This window comes from Narcine bancroftii, chromosome 2 (assembly GCF_036971445.1).
Source record: "Narcine bancroftii isolate sNarBan1 chromosome 2, sNarBan1.hap1, whole genome shotgun sequence".
In the NCBI taxonomy this organism is placed as follows: domain Eukaryota; kingdom Metazoa; phylum Chordata; class Chondrichthyes; order Torpediniformes; family Narcinidae; genus Narcine; species Narcine bancroftii.
In genome coordinates, this window is record NC_091470.1 from 281,442,816 (window position 1) to 281,463,663 (window position 20,848).

At 39.5% G+C, this 20,848-nt stretch overlaps 1 protein-coding gene across 3 annotated transcripts in view; it reads right to left on the minus strand.

The window, feature by feature from the left end:
• zbtb10 (zinc finger and BTB domain containing 10) overlaps nucleotides 1-20,848 on the minus strand; it is a 97,387-nt gene that overhangs the window by 38,289 nt on the left and 38,250 nt on the right. For all 3 annotated transcript variants that reach the window (XM_069921139.1, XM_069921138.1, XM_069921140.1), the window contains exon 2: nucleotides 19,253-20,225. In XM_069921139.1, coding sequence (XP_069777240.1) covers nucleotides 19,253-20,225 — 973 coding nt within the window. The remainder of the gene's footprint in view (nucleotides 1-19,252; nucleotides 20,226-20,848) is intronic.

A 20,848-nucleotide genomic window follows, 5' to 3' on the forward strand; every position in this document is an offset into this window, starting at 1 on the left:
ATGCGTCAGGAATGGGATTCTTAAGTGATGAAGTAGCACTATGAGAGAGGGCATTTTTACAGACTTCTTCAAGGGTCATCTATCTCATCAGCATAGGTTTTTGTCTCTTTAATTGAGTAAACTCCCATAATCTGTTGCTCACTGATAAATGCATGTTGTTTAAGGCCAGCTATGAATTGATCACAAATTTTCATCATATCTTCTATAGGAATGTTTTCACCCGTGTTCACTACGTCATCACTACTACCATCTTCATTCTTATCCGTATTTAACACCATTTCAGCAATTTCCCCATCACTTAAGGAATGCACAACAAGTGCATCATTGTCAATGTTTAGCATTTCTTCAATGTCCGCTTCTTCTAACTTACTTAGACTTCCATCCGATAGACTTTTAGCATAAGTTAGGAGGTCTGATATCATCTTCTTCTCATTAGTGACACAAAATCCTTCAAACTTGTCATCCATAGGATCATTTTCATCAAACATCATTATTGGACAGCCAAGCATTTGTTAGTGTTGATTTATCAACATAATTCCAAGCAGTAGCAACTGCATAAATGGCATCCTTGAGAGTGAATGCTTTCAAGTAGTCTTGCATTCTTACTCCTTTGTTGACTGCTTCAAGCACATAGTTCATAAAATGATTTTTATACTTGCTCTTCAGGGAGCATAAAATTCCTTGGTCACAAGGCTGTAAAATAGATGTCACATTAGGAGGCAAGTAAATGCCGAAAACATTAATTTTCACCAGAAGTTCGGTAGTGGGATGTGCAGAGCAGTTGTCCAGGAACAATAGAATTTTACAGTTTTCTTCCAGTCCAGCTTGTCTACCATGAGCTCGTGCCGCTGGTTCGAAGTGATTATTGAACCAGTCAGAAAATATTTCTTAGGTTACCCAAGCATTCCTGTTTGCGTAATAATGCACAGGTAAATTAAGTACATCTTTCAGATATCTCGGACATTGACTTTTTCCAATGACTGCCAACTTCACCTTGTGTGTGAACACATCCAAGAATAGTTAACCTTTCCTTAGCATCCTTAAAACCTTTTGGTGCTGTGTCATCTGCCATTTTTAAGGTCTTTCTTGGAACATTTCTTCAGGAGAAAGGTTTTCCATCGGATCCGATCTTGGCAAATTCGTTGATGTAATTTTCCACAGCTTCATAATCAACAGATTTTCAGATATTTTACACCATGGCGCTTCTTAAATTTCTGCAGCCAACTTTCTGAATATTGACACTCTCCTTCAATGTTCAATTCTTTATGATACATTCTAGCTTGTTTCATGACCAACAAGCCATTCAGCGGCATATGTTCCCTTCTTTGTTGTCGAATCCATTCTATCATCACACGGTCAATATCTTCATTTTTCATCCTATCTAGTGTTTTCCTATTTTTCATGTTTGTGATCATCGCGGTTACTGTAAAACTTCAGTAATTTGTCTTTCTGTTTCCTCAAGTCATACACAGTGCTAGCTCCAACACCATATTCTTCAGTGAGTCGCCGCACAGACACACCACTATCAAGTTTCTGTAGTAACTGCACTTTCTGCATTATTGATAATGTTAAATGTTTCCTTTTTTTTTCTCACTGTTATCCATTGGGGTTTCTGCAGTTCTTTTCGACATTTTTCAAGGTAGATTATGTACAAAGTCACAAGAAACAATACAAAGACAGTGATCAACAAATGGGCGTCTTCTCTCTACAACTGCTGAGCCACAACTGATGCTTGACGGTAAGTGGCAGCTTACCTGTCAAGCGTTGCCACGTCATACATGCGTGAGTCAGGTAACCAAACAAGCACTCCACAAAACAGTCCGGTTTTTTGGAGCTTTCCGGATTTTAATGTCCGGATAAAGGATCATGTACCTGTAATGTGCTTGGTCAAAAGAGGCGATGCTATTCCTCAAGCAGGATTTCATTGAAACACAAAGACAGAGGTTCAAATGAAAGTGGATGGAGAATTAAAAGTAACTAGACAAGTGAAAAATGACTTTCACCCTTGCAGACAGAGATGAAGTATTTTGCAAAGTGAAATTACCTATCTGCTTTTGATTTCTCCAAGATAGAGCTCACATTAAAAGACTGCAAGCTATACATTAATTTAGGGAATAGAACGTTTGGCTCCCTAGGTGATGGGAAGGAAAGTTAAAGGAGGCATCTCCTGCACTTATTGGCTCCAGAAAATGCATCATACATCCTTTTTTTAAGCATTCTGAAGGGATTGTTTAATAATTTCCTGGTTTAGTCATCCCCCTTCTCCACTGTTCCTCATTTTTGTGGGGATAATGATATTAAAAGCCAAATTGTTGTCGATAAAGAGCATCCTGATGACTGCATCTTTACTGTCCAAGTGTTCCAGAGCTTTGTGTAGAGCCAGTGAGATGGTATCCGTTATAGACCTGTTGCTACGATATCCATGTCATTCCTCATTTAGGAGCTGATATGCTTCAACGCAAGCCTTTCAAAACACTTAATCACTATTGATATAAGTGCATTAAGGCAGGTTTGTACACTCTTTTTAGGAACCAATGTGATTGACTCCTGTTTGAAACAGGCAGGTACTACTTATTGCTGGTGTGAGATATTGAAGATATCCGTGAATACATTGGCAAGTTGGTCAACACATTTTTAATACTCACCCAGGTACTACATACAATGCAGATGCTTTCTTCAGATTCATTTTCCTGAAGGCAGCAAGCACATCATCCTCAGATACAGACAGGATGGGATCATCAAGGGATGTGGGCGTGTGGAGGGGTAGTTCTTCGCTGTTACTATCATCGAATCAGGTTTAGAAGGCACTGAGTTCCTCTAGGAGCGAAGCTTTGCCTCTGCTACCTTACCAGATTTGGTTTTGTAGCATTTAGTTAATGATAAATTAAAGCACGAGTTAAGAAGTTGCACACACTTATGGGTTAATTACACCTGTCCAAGAGGTTCAAATAAAAATACTAATTGAATACAGTAAAACTCCTGTTATCAGGAATTCAAACAACTGGCAACTTCAACACAACTGGCAAAAAAGCAGAAAAATATAGAAAAGAAATACGGTGTGCCTTGCCAATCACACAACACGCAATCTCAAGCAACCAGAAAATACACTTATCGAGCATCTACCCATCCCCATAGGTGTGGATACCAGGGGTTTTATTGTATTAGTCTTGACTAGTCCAGGCCAAGATACAGTGAATAGAAGTTATACTGCATATACACAAAGCTTTACAACTTCAGCACATCTGTACTGTGCAAACCTCTGAACATTACAGCACAGAACAGGCCCTTTGGCCTAAGACAAGCTATAGAAACTTAAAAAACTTCACCCTCTCTACCTTGTAACTCTCTATTTTTCTTTTATCCATGTTTCTATTGAAGAGTCTCTTAAATGCTCCTATTATTCCAGCCTTGACCATCATCTCTAGCAATGATTTAACTCTCCACAACTCTCCATGCAAAAAAACTTATGCCTGATGTCTCCCCTAAACCTTCCTCCCTTCACTTTGTACAGGTGTACTCTGGTAGTTTGCTACTGCCACCCTGGGAGAAAAGTGCTGGTTGTCTACCTTATCCATGCATCTTAATTTTGTAGACCTCTATTAAGTCACCTCTGATTCTTCTTCACTTCAAAGATAAAAGCTCTATCTCATCAAGAAATATTTTCCAATCTAGGCAACAACCATAGCTTCTACATCCTTCCTGTAATGAGGTGACCAGAAATGAATACAATATTATGTGCAGTCTCTCCAGAGATTGAAAGAGGTGCAATATTATCTGATGACTCCTGAACTTAATACCCCAATTAATGAAATCCAGCTTACTATAGGCTTTCTTAATGATCATATCAACCTGTGTGGCAACCTTGAGATATTTATGGATTTGGACCACATGGTCTCTCTGCTCTTCGACACTGTTAAGTATCTTACCATTAACCATGTACTTTACCTTCTAGTTTGACCTTCCAAAATGCATCACCTCACACTTAGCAGAATTAAACTCCATCTGCCACTTTTCTGCTCAACTCTACATCCTGTTGTAATGTACAACAACCTTCAACATTATTTACAAGATCTCCAACTTTCATATCATCAGTAAACACTATCCACAACTCCAACTTTCATATTATCTGCAAATTTATTGACCCTTCTCTCTTCATTTGACATTTATAAAAATCACAAAGATCAGGAGTAGGAGTCCCAGAACAGATCCCTGCAGAACTCCACAAGTCACTAACCTCCAGGCAGAATATTTTCCAACCACAGCTACTCTCTGCTTTTTACAGGCAAGCCAATTCTGAATCCACACAGCAAAGATTCCATGGATCCCATGCCTCACGATTTTCTGAATGAGTCTGCCTAGTCAAATGCCCAAATAAAATCCATATGGACATCTACCACCCTAGCTTCATTAATTTCTTGTTAACACTGAAAAAAAAAACAGCCTCTGAGGTATGATCTTTTGCTCACAAAGCAATGCTGACTATCCCTGAGAAGACACTCATAAAAGCTGTCATAGAAACATAGAAGATAGGAGCAGGAGCAGGTCATTCGACCCTTCGAGCCTGCTCCGCCATTCAACGAGATCATGGCTGATCTTAAAGTTCAGTACCCCGTCCCCGCCTTCTCTCCGTAACCTTTAATACCCTTATACTGAAGAAATAGATCTAATTCCCTCTTAAATATATTTAATGAACCTGCCTCTACTGCCCTCTGTGGCAATGAATTCCACAGATTCACCACCCTCTGGGTAAAGAAATTCCTCCTCATCTTGGTCCTAAATGGTTTGCCTATTATCCTCAAACCATGGCCCCGGGTTCTGGATTTTCCCATCCTTGGAAACATCCCATCTGCATCCATTCTGTCCAGTCCTGCCAGAATTTTATATGTCTCTATGAGATCCCCTCTCAATCTTCTAAACTCCAGCAAGTACAATCCCAATCCTCTGTTCTTGCTGCTGCCATCAGGAAAGAGGTATAGATGCCACAAGACCAGGTTCAGGAACAGCTCCTACTCCTCAGACTCAACAACAAACTCAATCAGGGATCATTTAAAGCTCTTGCTTGTGCACTTTATTGATTTTTTTTATTCTCTCTGAATTGCAGTTTGATTACAATTATAGACTCACTGGTCTATAATTCCCAGGATTTTCCCTATTATCTTTTTTAAACAAGGGGACCACATTTGTCATTCTCCAATCCTCCAGCACTTCTCCCCCACCCCTTCTCCGTGGCCAAGAGGGAACATAAAAATCATTGCCAGGGCCCTAGCAGTCTCTTTCCTCCCTTGCTGTAGCAACCTGGGATACATCCATCTGGTCCTGGGAACTTATCAATCCTAATGTTGTTAAGAAGATCCAGTATCTACTCTTAACCTCAAGATGGTCCAGCATAAAAGCTGTTCTACTCTGACCTCACTTTGACCAAGGTCCTTTTCTCTGGTGAATACTGATGCAAAGTATTCATTCAGAACCTCCCAACTGTCTCTGCCTTCAGCACATGTTGCTTCCCTTATCTTAAGTGGCCATACCTTCACTCTCGTCATCTTTGTTCTTCACGTATGCAGAGAATGCCTTCAAGTTTTCCTTAATCCTACCTGCTAATGTCTTTTCATTCCCCCTTCTCGCTCTCCCAAGTCCTTTCTTAAGTACCTTCTTGGTTACAATACAATTCTCATGAGCCCTTCCTGTTTTTTTGTTTCCTAATGTATGCTTCCTTCTTTGTCTTAACTAGCTGCTTTACCTGTTTTGTTAACCTACCATCTTAACCCTATTTCAGTGGGACATATCTATCCAGAACCCTATACAAATTGTCCCTAAACATCCTCCACATTACTTCTGTGCTTTCTCCTGAGAGCATCTATTCCCAATTTACTCTCCCGAGTTCCAGCCTCATCCTATCATAAGGAGATATTCTCCAATTAAACACCACCATTTTGTCTGCTTTTATCCTTGTCCATGGCTACATACTAGATCCAGCAAAGTCTCTTCTCTCGAAGGCTGGTCCACAAACTGTGTCAGGAATGCTTCTTGAACCCACCTGACAAATTCTGACTCACCTATCCCTCTTGCAGTCTGGAGGCGCCAGTCAACATTAAGGACGTTGAAGTATTCCATAACAACACTGTAATTTTTGGACCATTCCAAAATCTGCCTACTTCTGTTCCTCAGTGACACGAGGGTCATTTAGGGATCGAAACACTACCCCAATACAGTGATTATTCCCTTCATATTTCTAACTTCCATCCACTCTGACTCATAGACACTTCCTCCACAGGGTCTTCCCTTTTTGCAGTTGTGATACCATCTCTGACCAGTAACGGTTCTCCCTTCCCCCTCCTTCTTTTACCTCTATCCTATTAAAACATCTAAACCCTAGTACCTGCATCAGCCAATCCTGTCCTTACAACAGCCATGTCTCTGTAACAGCCATAACATTGTAATTCCAACTGATCCATGCTCCAAGTTCATCACCTTTATTCCTAATCTTGCAGTGAAATAGACAGTTCAAACCCTCCAAATGACTAATTTTAAAATTCCTCTCCTGCCTGTCCTTCCTCAATAACCCACTACACATTGCATCATCCTTTCCATCTTCCTCCCTATTCTCTTCCCTCACATTCTGGTTCCCATTCCCCCACCAAACTAGCTTAAACTCTCCCCAGCAGCTCCAGCAAACCATCCCATCAGGATATTGGACCTTCTTCAATTCAGGTGTAGCTCATCCTTTTTGTACAGGTCATACCTTCTGCAGAAGGATCATAATAATCCACATATCTGAACCCCTGCACCAACTCTTCAGTCACACATTCATCTACCCAACTGCTTGTTCTTATCCTCACTGGCGTGTGGCAAAGGCAGCAATCCCGAGATCACCACCCTTGAGTTCCTGCTTTTCAGCTTCCTTCATAACTCCTTATATTCCTTCTTCAGGATCTCATCCCTACTCCTATCTATGTCATTGGTTCCAATGTGGACGACGACATCTAGCTACTTACCCTCCTGCTTCAGAATCCTGTGGACTCGATCAGAAATGTCCCTAACATTGGCCTCTGGGATGCAACATACCATCTGGGAATCTCAATCTTATTCACAGACCCTCATATCTATTCGCTTATCAAATCCCCAAACACTATAGTTCTCCCCTTTTCCTTCTTAGCTGAAGGGCCAGGTTCTGTGCCAGAGGCCTCACCATTATGACTTATCCCTGGTAGATGATTTCACCCGCCCCCAACAGTACACTTATTGTTGAGGGGAACAGCCACAGAGTGTTCTGCACTGACTGTCTATTCCCTTCCCTTCCTAACAGCCACCCAGTTACCTGCCTCTTGCCTTTTAGGTGTGTCTTGCTATAGCTTCTATTTATCACCCTCTCTGCCTTCTGAATGATCCAGACTTCATCCAACTCCACTTCTCTAACTCGGACTGTAAGGAGCAGCAGCTGGATACACCTCTTGCAGGAGCAATCATCAGGGACAAATGTGCTCTCCCAGATGTCCCACCTCCACAATTGGGCCATTCCACTGCCCTAGTTGCCATCCCACTACCTAATCTTTGTTACTTTGCAAAGATCTTACCTCATGTCCTCAGCCTCTAAATTCCTACTCCTACACTGGGCTACTCGCACACTGGCCACTCTGTTTGAGTTCCCTTTTTATTTTACCATCTAGAGGGAGTGCAATACTGCATCTCCTATGAGGGAACGAGACAGGACAGGTGACAGAAGTACATGTATGCAGAACATTTTGGGTCTAGTGATCATACTGTACACAAAACTCAAAGAATTTCATGTAGATTACATTCTAAGTGTAGTATTACGTGTGAATAATGGAATCTTTACATTTATAATGCCATTAATTTCAAGTTAATTATAGAGAAGAAAAGGTCTTGGCCTCAGGAGATTCTAAGTTGTAGAAAAGTCAATTTTGAGGAAACAAGATGGGATCTAGTATGCGTGGATTGAATTTAAATTTAATTTTTTAAAATTTAAATTCATTTAAATTTAGATATCCAGCACGGTAACAGGCCATTTAGACCGTGCCATCCAATTACACCCAAATGACCTACACCCCCAGTATGTTTTTGAATGGTGGGTGGAAACCCGAGTCCCTGGGGAAAACCCATGCAGACACAGGGAGAATGTACAAACTCCTTACAGACAGTGCAGAATTTTAACCCTGGTCCTGATCGCTGGCACTGTAAAAGCACTGCACTAACCGCTATGCCAATCGTGCCGCAGATAAAGATGTTGTTGTTGGGCAAGGATGTGCGAGATAAGTGGAGGACTTTCAAAGGTAAATTTTTGAGAATTCAGAGCTTGGATGTTCCCATCAGGATTAAAGACAAGGTTAGCAGACTAAGGAACCTTGGTTTTGGAGGGATATTGGAGATCTGGTTCGGAAGAAGAGGTGCATAGCAGGTATAGGCAACATGGAGCAAATGAGACACTTGAGGAATATATAAAATCCAAAAAAAACCTCGAAATAAATCATGAAGGCTAAAAGAAGACATGAGGTTGCTATGTCAGACAATGTGAAGGAAAATCCTAAGAGTTTTCACAGGTATATTAAGAGCAAAAGGGACAGAGTGGTCAGCTTTGTATGGAGCCAAAAGAGATGGTAGGGAAATGGTTTTTATTCCATCAGTATTCACTCAGGAAACAGTCACAGAGTCATAGGAACTAAGGGGAACAAGCAGCAAGGTCATGGAACCTATACAGATTAAAGAGGAGGAAGTGCTTGCTGTCTTAAAGAAAATAAGAGTGGATAAATCCCCTGGGCCTGACAAAATATTCCCTTGGACCTTGAGAGAGGGTAATGTAGAAATTGCAGTGATTCTGACAGAAATATTTAAAATGTCCTGAATGTGGAGGATTGAAGGGTAGCTCACATTGTTCCATTGTTTAAAAAAAGGCTCCAAAAGTAACACAGGAAATTATAGGCTGGTGAGCCTGATATCAGTAGTAGGTAAATTATTGGATGATGTTCTAAGAGATGGGATATACAATTATTTGGATAGCCAGAAAAAGATTAGGGTTAGTCAACATGGCTTTGTGTTTGGTAGGTTGTGTTTAACTAATCTTATAATTTTATAAGGAGGTTACCAGGAAAGCTGATGAAAGAATGACTGTGGATGTTGTCAATGTGGTCTTTAGTAAGGCCTATGATAAGGTCCCACATGGGACATTAGTCAGGAAGGTTCAGATCTATGTCTTCATGGTAATGTAGTGAACTGGATTTGATAATGACTGGACAGGAGAAGCCAGAGTAGTGGTGGACAATTGGTTCTCAGAACGGAGGCCTGAGTGGTGTGCCTCAGGGATTGGTGCTGGGAATGTTGTTGTTTGTCATCTATATCAATGAAATGGCTGATAATTGGATCAGAAAGATTGCAGATGACATTAAGATTGGAGGTATTATGGACAGTGGAAAAAGGTGTTCAAAGCTTGCAGAGGGATCTGGTCCAGCTGAAAAAATAGGCTGAGAAATAGCAGAAATGGAATTTAGTGCAGACAAGTGTGAGTTGTTGCGTTTTGGAAGGACAAACTAAGAAAGGCCATACACAGTAATTGGTAGGGCACTAATGAGTATGGTAGAACAGAGGGATCTGGGAATACAGATATCTAATTCGCTCAAAACAGCATCATAGGTAGAAAAGGTTGTAAAGAGAGTTTTTGGCATATTGGTCTTCATAAATCAAACTATTGAGTCTACGATTTGGGATGTTAGAGTATAAGACATTGGTGAGGCCAAATTTGGAGTACTGTGTGCAATTTCTGTCACCTAACTACAGGAAAGATATCCATAAGATAGAAAGAGTGCAGAGAAGATTTACTAGGATGTTGCCCAGACTTCAGGAACTGAGTTACAAGGAAAGATTAAACAGGCTAGGACTTTATTCCCTGGAGCATAGAAGAATGAGGGGAGGTTTGATAGAGGTATTTAAAATAATGTGGGGAATAGACAGAGTAAATATAGAAAGATATTTTTCCACTGAGGGGTAGGTGTGATATAAACCAGTGGATATGGGTTAAGAATGAAAGGAGTAAAATTAAGGGAGAACATGAGAGGGAAATTTTCACACAGAGAGTGATGGGAGTGTGGAATGATGTGCCAGTTGAAGTGGTAAATAATGCTGGCTCATTTTTAAACATAACGAAGATTTCAGACAGGTACATGGAGAGAGGGCTATGGACTGGGTGTAGATCAGGGGACTAGGGAAAAAAAATGGTTCAGCACAGACTAGAAGGGCTGAAGATGCTGGGTCTGTGCTGTAATGATCTACTAGCTGCAGCTAACTGGACAATGGAGCGATTTAAATGAGCACCTACCTCTCCCGCTGCTTTTAAACTGCTCCTCTTTTTAAAATTTTTTTATTTATTAACATGTAATCAAAGTTAATCTAGTCAAGAAAAAAACATACATGCTGTTTTCATTTTTCTTCCCCATCCACTCCCTCTCACAGAAAAACCCCAAAAACAGAAAGAAGGAGAAGAAAAAGAGAAAGAAAGCGAACTAAACTAATTTTATAATAATACTGGATATCAATGTGAAATTATATATTATGTTAATCACAACCTAACAATAAATACATAATATGTATAAAAATTTCAAAAATTTTAATAAATGCAGGTTATACCTTCAATATGAAATATAAAATAAGCATATTAAAGCATAAGATGAGACCAGGGAGTAACAGATTATGCCAAAATTTACTAATAATCCTAATATGATTAATTACAAAGTAACCACATCAATCTTTTGCATATAAGGGAACCAATTTTTCAAAAAAATCTGTACTTGTACCTTAAATTATGAAATTTTTTCCAAAAGTATACTTCGAATTCTGCTCTGCCAATGCTCTAATGCTAGATCTGTTTCCAATTTCCATGAAACTTCAATACATTTTCCAGCAACTCCAATGCAGTCTTTAAAAACTCCTTCTGAGACCATTCCAAATTAGACCCCGGGTAAACCTTTGATATATCTCCTAGCAGAAATAGCATAAGGTTTTGTGGAAGTGAAGTCCCTACTACCTGTTGTAGAAAATCAATCAATTTGGTTCAAAAGGAATTCATATCAGGACATGTCCATATGGAACATAAGAAAGTACCAATGTCCTGTTTATATTGAAAGCATTTATCTGATAGGTCTAATTTTATCTTATTAAGCTTTTGAGGTGTAATATACATCTGACGTAAAAACTTATATTAACCATTCTATATCTAACATTTAGTGTATTTTTTCATACTTTAATGACATATCTTGGCCCAATTTTTATCATTTATAACTATACCTAAATCGTCTTCCCACCTCTGCATGGATTTATGAGTTTTTTTTCTTAGCTCCTCTTTGAAGTAAAAGATACATAACTGATATAAACTGTTTAAGATATGGATTAGTTATAATAATTTCAATTTCATCATCTTGTGGTAATAAATATAGCAAAGTCAAATTCTCTCATAAAAAGGCCTTTAATTGATAACATCCAAATATTTTAGTATTTTGTATTCCATAAGTAGTTTTCAATTGATCAAATGTCATTAAATGTCTACCTTAATAACAATCTTTTATAAACTTCAATCCTTTCTTTGACCAGTCAATAAAATTCTTATTGTCCAACGTAAAAGGCATCAATCTATTTTGTACCAATAGCATATTTGCTAATCCGTATCTCTTCATTCTCATCAATCTATGTACCTTATGCCATCTTATCAAATGTCTCAATATTGGTGTATCTACTTCCCCAGTTAATAATGCTTCATTCCATTTGTATAATATCTCTTCAGCCTTTGGTTCACCTATTTTATTCATTTCAGCATTAACCAATGCCACTTTATCTCCCTCTTCAAAAAAGGAGGAGAGATTTTGCAGTTGGGCTGCTTTATAATATTCAAAATTAGGAAGTTGTAGACCACCCGTTTCAAACCTCCAAGTCAATTTCTCCATAAAAACATTTGTATAATTTTATTTAAATCCTTAAAGAACTTCTTAGGTATGAAAATAGGTAAAGATTGGAATAGATATTGAACCCAAGGAAAAATATTCATTTTCACACAATTTACTTGACCTATTAATGTAAACAGACTCGCCAAGGCAAATAGCGCCTTTGGAAGACTACACAAAAGAGTCTGGAAAAACAACCAACTGAAAAACCTCACAAAGATAAGCGTATACAGAGCCGTTGTCATACCCACACTCCTGTTCGGCTCCGAATCATGGGTCCTCTACCGGCACCACCTACGGCTCCTAGAACGCTTCCACCAGCGTTGTCTCCGCTCCATCCTCAACATCCATTGGAGCGCTTACATCCCTAACGTCGAAGTACTCGAGATGGCAGAGGTCGACAGCATCGAGTCCACGCTGCTGAAGATCCAGCTGCGCTGGATGGGTCACATCTCCAGAATGGAGGACCATCGCCTTCCCAAGATCGTGTTATATGGCGAGCTCTCCACTGGCCACCGTGACAGAGGTGCACCAAAGAAAAGGTACAAGGACTGCCTAAAGAAATCTCTTGGTGCCTGCCACATTGACCACCGCCAGTGGGCTGATATCGCCTCAAACCGTGCATCTTGGCGCCTCACAGTTTGGCGGGCAGCAACCTCCTTTGAAGAAGACCGCAGAGCCTACCTCACTGACAAAAGGCAAAGGAGGAAAAACCCAACACCCAACCCCAACCAACCAATTTTCCCCTGCAACCGCTGCAATCGTGTCTGCCTGTCCCGCATCGGACTTGTCAGCCACAAACGAGCCTGCAGCTGACGTGGACTTTTTACCCCCTCCATAAATCTTCGTCCGCGAAGCCAAGCCAAAGAAAAAGAAATCATCCACCTTTTAAAATCTGCTTCAATTTTCTGAAACAATGGTCCATAATTAATTTTATAAAGAGATCTATCTAACTGACTGTCAATCCGAACACAAATATTTTATACCTCCTTCAGGCCATTTAAATTTTGTTTTTTGTTGACATTGAGTGTAATCACCAAATATCAACAGCATTATTTCACTTTTAACCCAATTCACCTTCTATCCTGACACTCTACCATATTGCTCTAAATGCAGCTGTAATTTACATATTGATCTTTCAGGATCAATCAGGTATAGAATTACATCATCCACAAATAAACTTAATTTATGCCCATTAGTACCTCTCCTAATACCTTTAATATTTTGGTCTTGGCTAATTAATTTGGCCAAAAGTTCAATTAACAATACAAGAAGGGTGGGTGATAATGGACAGCCTTGCCTAGTTGATCTACTCAACTGAATATAGTCAGACATTAACACCATTTGTCACAACCCTTGCTTTGGGATCTTTATATAGTGCTTTTATCCAATATATAAATATTTGGCCCAATCCAAATTTAGCAAGTGTTTTAAAGAGAAAGTCCCACTCAACTCTTTCAAAAGCATTCTCTGCATCTAACGTTACTGTAACACTATTGGTACCTTTCTTTTAAACTAGATGAATTAAACTTAAGCAACCGGGTCACATTCTCTGCTAATTTTCTATTTTTAATAAATCCCGTTTGATCCTTATTAATCGATTTCGGCAAAAAGTTTTCCAACCTATTATTAACTAATAATTTAACTAATATTTTATAATCTACATTAACAAAGATATTGGTCTATAAGATGATGGCATTAATGGATCTTTACCTTTTTTTTAGAATAACCTATATAATAGCTGTTTAGAAGGAATAAGGTAAATTTCCCACCATGCCAAAACACCATTCTCCCAATTCATAATATCACTGTTTTTTACTCAAAATCATTTTTTCTATTCTATAAGATGCAATGTATTATACTGTAACTTTTTAATCAACAAAATTGTTTTCGTATCTTCTGATGGTTTTTTTTGTAGCTGTTTCTCCAAGGTCAATATATCCCTCTCTAAAGTATTAACTTGAGCCATATATTCCTTTTTGATCTCAGAAGAAAAACATTATTTGGCCACAAATAAAAGCTTTTACAGCATCCCAAAGAACAAATTTATTATCCATTGAATCTTCATTAGTAGCCAGAAATTATTTTATCTGATCTCTAATAAACTGACAAAAATCTTCTCTTTTCAATAACATCCTATTAAATCTGCATCTAAAAGTCACATCTCGATTGTCCTCTAAACTTAATACTAAATACAATGGGGAATGATCAGAGTTAAGTCTCAGTTTATATTGGACTTGCTGAACTCTATCTTGAGGTTTTGCTGATATTAAGAACATATCAATTCTAGAATATGAATCATGATGACGAGAATAAAATGAATAGTCCTTCTCTCTAGGATACATCTTTCTCCAAATATCAACTAAATTAAGTTCTTGTATCAGAGACATCCTTGCTGCCTTGATTTTACTACAGTTCTTGTCGATCTATCCATTAAAGGGTCCAGACAAAAATTAAAATCCCCACCCACCAGAATATTACTACTTGCTTCCCCCAGATGTGGAAAAGTGTCATATAAATTTACTATCATCCAGATTTGGTGCATAGATATTCACCAATGTCCATTGATCAGAGAAAATCTGGCAATTAATTAAAATGAATCTACCAAATAGATCTACAGTCATATTATGTGTCACAATAGGACATTTTTTATTTATTAAAATTGCAACCCCTCTAGCTTTCATATTGAAATGCAATGGCACTACTTTACCTTTCATTTCATTTCATTTCTGATGTTCCTTTTCAGTTAAATGCATCACTCGCAAAAAAGCAATATCTACTCTCAATTTCTTGATAGATGTTAACACCTTTTTTCTTTTAATAGGGTTCTGAAGCCCATTCACATTAAAAATAATAAATTTCAATTTGCTACCCATTGTATTGTTTTAAATATTCCCTCATATTATATCTAGTCAGTCCCTGGATCCTCATCAATCCCATAAACATAAAACCATCCTTCAATCCAGTTATAAGATTATTACTTGATTGAATAGAAAAAGAAAGGAAAGAAAGAAAGTCCCCCCTCAAGCACTGTCACACAGTCCCTCAACATTGCTATCCCCCTCCATTATTCGGGTTGCAAATAGTTTTGCAATAGCATCCACAACTAGTAGAAGCCAGCCACCATATCTCTGGCTCCTCCAAGTATATTAAATATCACAACAAACACTGCAAATATTTAATCTCCAAAGTTATGTCCATCACCCTTCAAGTGTCCACTTTTCCAGGTCCATCTTGGTGCAAGTCTGACAGTTTTTCAGCAAATTCTTGGGCATGTGCCATTAAAAAAATTGACTTGTTCCATCTTGAATAAACACCTTCAGAGAGGCAGAGTAACGCAAGACAAAAGTGCAGCCCTTCTTCCACAAAATATTTTTGACCAGATTAAAACTCTTGCTCCCCTTCATCAAGATAAAAAATCTTATTCCCTTCTATTTCCAGTGGTGCTATTCTCTCTTTGGCTTGTTTAGCTGCCAATTCCAAAATATTCTCCCTTACTTGATATCAAAGAAATTTTACTAAAATAGGTCTTGATTTTTGAGCCAGTGGAGGTTTAGATCAAAGAGCTCTGTGAGCTTTAAAATGTTCCTGCCCAAATATTTGGAGTATCCATCCCAGTATAAATTGGATCATATTATCTCCCTCCTTCCCTTCTTTAAAGCGAATAATCTTAATATTGTTTCTCCAGCTAAAATTCTCCAAAGAGTCCACTTTTTCAGATATTTATCATTTTTATCCTTCATGCACTCAAATCCTTCATACAGTGTGTCCTTAAAGAAACTGATTTTCCAACTCAAAGATCTTTAACCCCTCCTTCTACTTCATTTTTTTACTTGCATTTCTTTAAACAAATCATAGACTTTATTAACTTTAGCATCCTTTTTATTTTCCAATCTTGTAAAATCCTTCAAACCAGCCTTAATTCATCCATAATAATAGTCAAGGAGTCTTTAGTAAAGGTAGCAGCCTTAATTTTCTGCCTTACCCTCTCCTCCTCCTCCAATATTTCTTCCATGCTCAAGTCTCCTTCCTCTTCCTCCTCTCTTATAGCTACTGCTTCTTCCCATTGTTTTTTTCCAGTCTCTCTGCACTCTCAACCAGCTGTTTCTCTTCTGCCATACTCCACGATTGTCCTGGTCCACAGGCTTTGTGAGCCAATCTGCCAGGGCCTCCCATTACTCCTTGCCCATGCGTGATCGTGTCACTCCCCTCCCCAACTCGTCAGAGCGCCCCTGTTGTTGCAGGGACGCCTCAGCTTGCTGGGGGGGGGGGGAGGTGAGTCGGGAGCCTCTCCTCGAACGGAAGCAGACACTACTCCAGGTCCCGGCTTTGTCGATAAGGTAGCCCCTTCTTTGTCTTCTCTCTCTTTATCTTCTAGTCACTCTATCTTTTCTTCCACTTCTTTGTCCTTCTTGGGTGACATTTTTACCTTCGCTGTAGATGAGTTTTCAAACTTGTCTCTTCACTTTTTTAAACCTTTTCCCAGAGGAGCCACATTTCTCATCCTAGCTCTACGTTATCACGTGACGTCCCCTACTGCTCCTCATTTTGTTTCTGAGTCCTGCTCTTAGTCTCCAACAAGATTCAAATGAGCACCTACCTCTCCCGCTGCTTTTAAATTGCTCCTCTTCTGTCACCATCCTGCTCTTGCAGTCTCGATCGAGACTTAATTGAACACTGACCTTTCCTGCTGCTTTTAAACCACTTCTCTTCTTGTTTACAATCCTGCTCTCAAAGTCCCCGATGATATTCAAATGAGTATCTACCTCCCACTACTTTTAAACCACTCCTCTTCCTGGTCATCATCCTGCTCTCACAGTCCACACTCAGATTCAAATGAGCACCTACCTCTCCCGCTGCTTTTAAACTCTTCCTCTTCCCAGTCACCCTCCTGCTCTCGCAGTCCTTGCTGGGATTTAAATGAGCACCTATGTCTCCTGCTGCTTTTAAATTGCTCCTCATTCACAGTCCCCGATGTGATTTATTATAGTAACTTGTTTAAGATATATTGGCCATGGAGGAGCTGCATTGTGAATTTATAAGAATTAAGCACGTATTCCAAGATGCAATTATGAAGGGAGTTTAAAAATTGCTTGGAATTTTGAAGTGTGGTTTTGTCAGGTTTCAAAATTACGCTCTTTTATTCTACTCATGGAAAAAGATAGGACAGAAATCTTGTCTAAGATTTAAAAGCCAGAGACTTTCAGAGGTGAAATACTTTAACCTACAAAGCTTGGTGCTTAGTTATAAACTGTTATCACTGCTGAGTCAATTATCTTACATTCATAAGATTTCTGAAAGAAGGTATTAAGGAAATGGAGCAAAAGGGAATATTGACAAGCTGAATGCTTGAATGACCTACTCTTATTTCTTAAATATGTGACTTACAGTTTGTACATAGGGAAAAATGTAGATTAATTTATTCTGAAGCGTTATCCAAAAGGTTTCAGTGACTATCTCTACACCAATCTAGATAAAGATTATTGGTAATCTGGCTACCCATCCCATAGGATGATGATGGTTCCTATCAGTCAGTTTGTGGGAGTTGATATGAGGATACCCCACTCCTCAGAAAGGAATAGAGTGTGCATGAATGGATTTAGGCGAGTAGGGTTGCAGAGGTCCAGACCCGCCCTCTCGACATCCCCTCCTGGATTTAGCAGTATGGTGAGGTCCATGATGGTTGGGGAAGTTCTGTAGCAATGAATGGCCAGACCAAGCTTCAATGCAAGGGATGTCCTTTCTGCGCTTAATGGCACGTGTTTGCTAGATAGCTGTTGACCCTACAAGAGGGTTCGCCTGCCTTTTGACAGGTCTTATTTTTCATCCTGCAGGGTGTCTAGCCACCCCCTGCACCAGGCAAGCCTGGTGGGGAGCCAGTTTAGTCACCGACCACCCGACTAAAAAGACAAAACCAATAAAGATTATTGGTATATTGCTAATATTTGCATGATATCCTCGAAGACCTATTTAGTTCTTCAAGAAATAAAGAGCATTTTTATAAATGGGTAAGTTCATTGGAGAAATTAAATGTCTTGTGTAATAAAATATACTTTGATTTTAAATAAAGCAATTTTGCTCAATTAAAGATAAAACAAAATACAAAGGCAGAAGTTTGCAATGCTTCAGACTGACTGACTTCTTGGAAGATGCAATAAATTTCATTCAGATAACTATGAAGTTAGGATAATGAAAGAAATATGCATTGATATAATATCTTCAACAATTTCAGGAGATACCAAAGCACATCACATCACACCCAATGAGTATTTTAAAAAGAATAATCACCATGATAATGTAGGAAATGCTGCAGCCCAAAATGCATTCAAGATCCCACAACATATCAATGACACAGTAAACAAATAATCAATTTCCTTCAATGCTGATAAATAATTACCAAGGTAATAACTGTCAATTGTCACACTGAAGAGCAAGTTGAATGTGTGCCCATCTAGGTTAGATATGCAGGTGGCCTGGGGTCGGGAGCTCTGATGTGCAGGCGGCCGGGGAGAGGTCCTGCAGTCGGGAGCTTGGATGCATGGGCGGCCTGGGCATCAAGAGCTCAGATGCACGGGTGGCCTGGGAGAGGACCTGCGGTTGGGAGCTTGGATACATGGATGGCCTGGGCGTCAGGAGCTCCAATGTGTGGGCGGCTGTGGAGAGGACCTGCAGTCGGGGGCACGGATGCGCGGGCAGCTAGGGCGTCTGGAGCTCGGATGCATGGCTGGCCAGGAGATCGGTGTAAGGATCCGCGGTCAGGAGCTTGGATGTGTGGGTGACCGGGGTGAGGATCCACAGCTAGGAGCTTGGATGCGCAGGCAGCCATGGCATTGGGAGCTCAGATGTGCGGGCAGCCAGGGCACTGGGAGCTCAGATGTGCGGGCAGCCAGGGAGAGGACCCGCTATCGGGAACTCAGATGCATGGGTGGCCTGGACATTGGGAGCTCGGATGCACGGGCGGCCAGGGAGAAGACCTGCGATCGGGAGGTCGGATACACGCGTTGCCTGGGTGTTGGGAGCTCAGATGCGCAGGTGGCTGGGGAGAGGACCCACAGTCAGGGCCTCAGATGTGTAGGTGGTCAGGGAATGTATCACTGCATCATGTATCGCAATTGCGGGGAAACATCAGAACTACAAATCAACAGATTCTGACCATTGTAACTTTGAAATATTGTAAGTCAGAACATCATAAGGTAGGGTTTACCTGCAGTAGAATTTCAACGGACAATGTTCTAACTTATAGATGTTTTGATAGTACAACTATAAAATGACACAACTATATGACACTTAAGTAATTAATGAATAATAACTACCTGAGAAAGGGTCTACATGAATTTCCTGTAATCCATCCTCGGAGAATGCCATAGGAGGTTGCATCATTAAATTTTCCCCAGTTCCCTCTTCAACTTTTGGAGCAACATTGTATACAATTCTTCTGGTAATGTGGTTTTTCCTTCGTCCACTTCGCGGCACTGCTTGTTGCAACATCAATTTCCCCAAACTTCCCCAAGAAAAAGCAGGACTTTGATCTTGAGGTAGCCCCATCTGTAGATCTTTTCCACTATAATCTGTAAAGTTTTCTTGACTCCAATTTGCATCATTAAGTTGGTAGCTCTCATCTTGGTGCATTACTGAATCCACATCCAAACTGTAACCTTCCATGTCATACTTCACTCTGTCTTCATGCGGGCCTCCTGTCGCACAGTTATTCATTGTATTAGTAGATTTGACTACCCAAGGACTACTGGGCTCATGTTTCAACATGGCTAGTGTATTGTCTCTATGGGATGGGTTGGAAGTTTTTACCTTCTCATACTGCACTATTATTTTGTCTGTTGCATTCGATTTTGTACTGATGTTTAGGGCTTCCTTTATAAAACCACGACAAGCTTGGACAATATCAGTCATTTGAAGATAGCTTGCTACAGACATAACCTCAATGACATTTTGGCTGGTTAAAACCAAATGCCCAGAGTACATAAAATCAAGAATGACCGTGAAACCTTGTACAGCAACAACATCAAGGTGAGTTACTGTGACTTGGTCACAACTTTCATTTGGAGTATAACAATAGAGTGTCTTAAAGTAACGGCTGCCTGCAACTAAAATATTCTTATGGGCTTTGAAAACCTGACCCTTCACCACAATGTTGACATCACACAAAATTCCTTGCTGTCGCTGTTCGTTCAATTCTTGTAGCAGTTGATAGCAATAGGAAATTTCATTTCGATCACTTTTGTATTCACTGTATAATTCATCTGTTGATCTAGATGTAATTGCAGACTCCTGAAAAGAAAAATAAAGCATTCTGAATTTTATGCAATTCAAAGCAAATTATATGCTCCTATAAATCTTTTAAAGAATTTTTTTTCCCCTTTATTATAGTTAAAGAAAAGATCAATAAAGAATTTCTTTGTATTTCAAAGGGATTCAACTTATTCTATCCCAGTGGTTCTCACCCTTTTTTTCCCCCACGCACAACCATTTTAAGTAATTCCTATGCCATCGGTGTTCTGTGATTAGTAAGGGATTGCTTAAGGTTGTACGTGAGTGGGAAGGGAAGGTTAAGAATCACTGCTCTCGACCCAATTGTTACTAAAATATTTTGCTTGAGAAAAATTGTCATTGGCCCATTTCTTTTGGAGTTATAAAACTGTGCACATAATGAGTCAATTAGGTACAATTCAAACTTTTCTTTCCATCCATATACCACCTTAAGCAATCCCTTACTAATCAGAGTATCTATGGCATAGGGAATATTTAAGTGGAAGGAAAAAGGTTGAGAAGCACTGTTCTATCCGATATAAGGTGTTAGAAGTCAAACTATTTCCTTCCACACCCTTGCAAATCATTTTATTTATCAAACACGATATTAGACTGCTAATGTAACAATTTAGAACCCAATCATT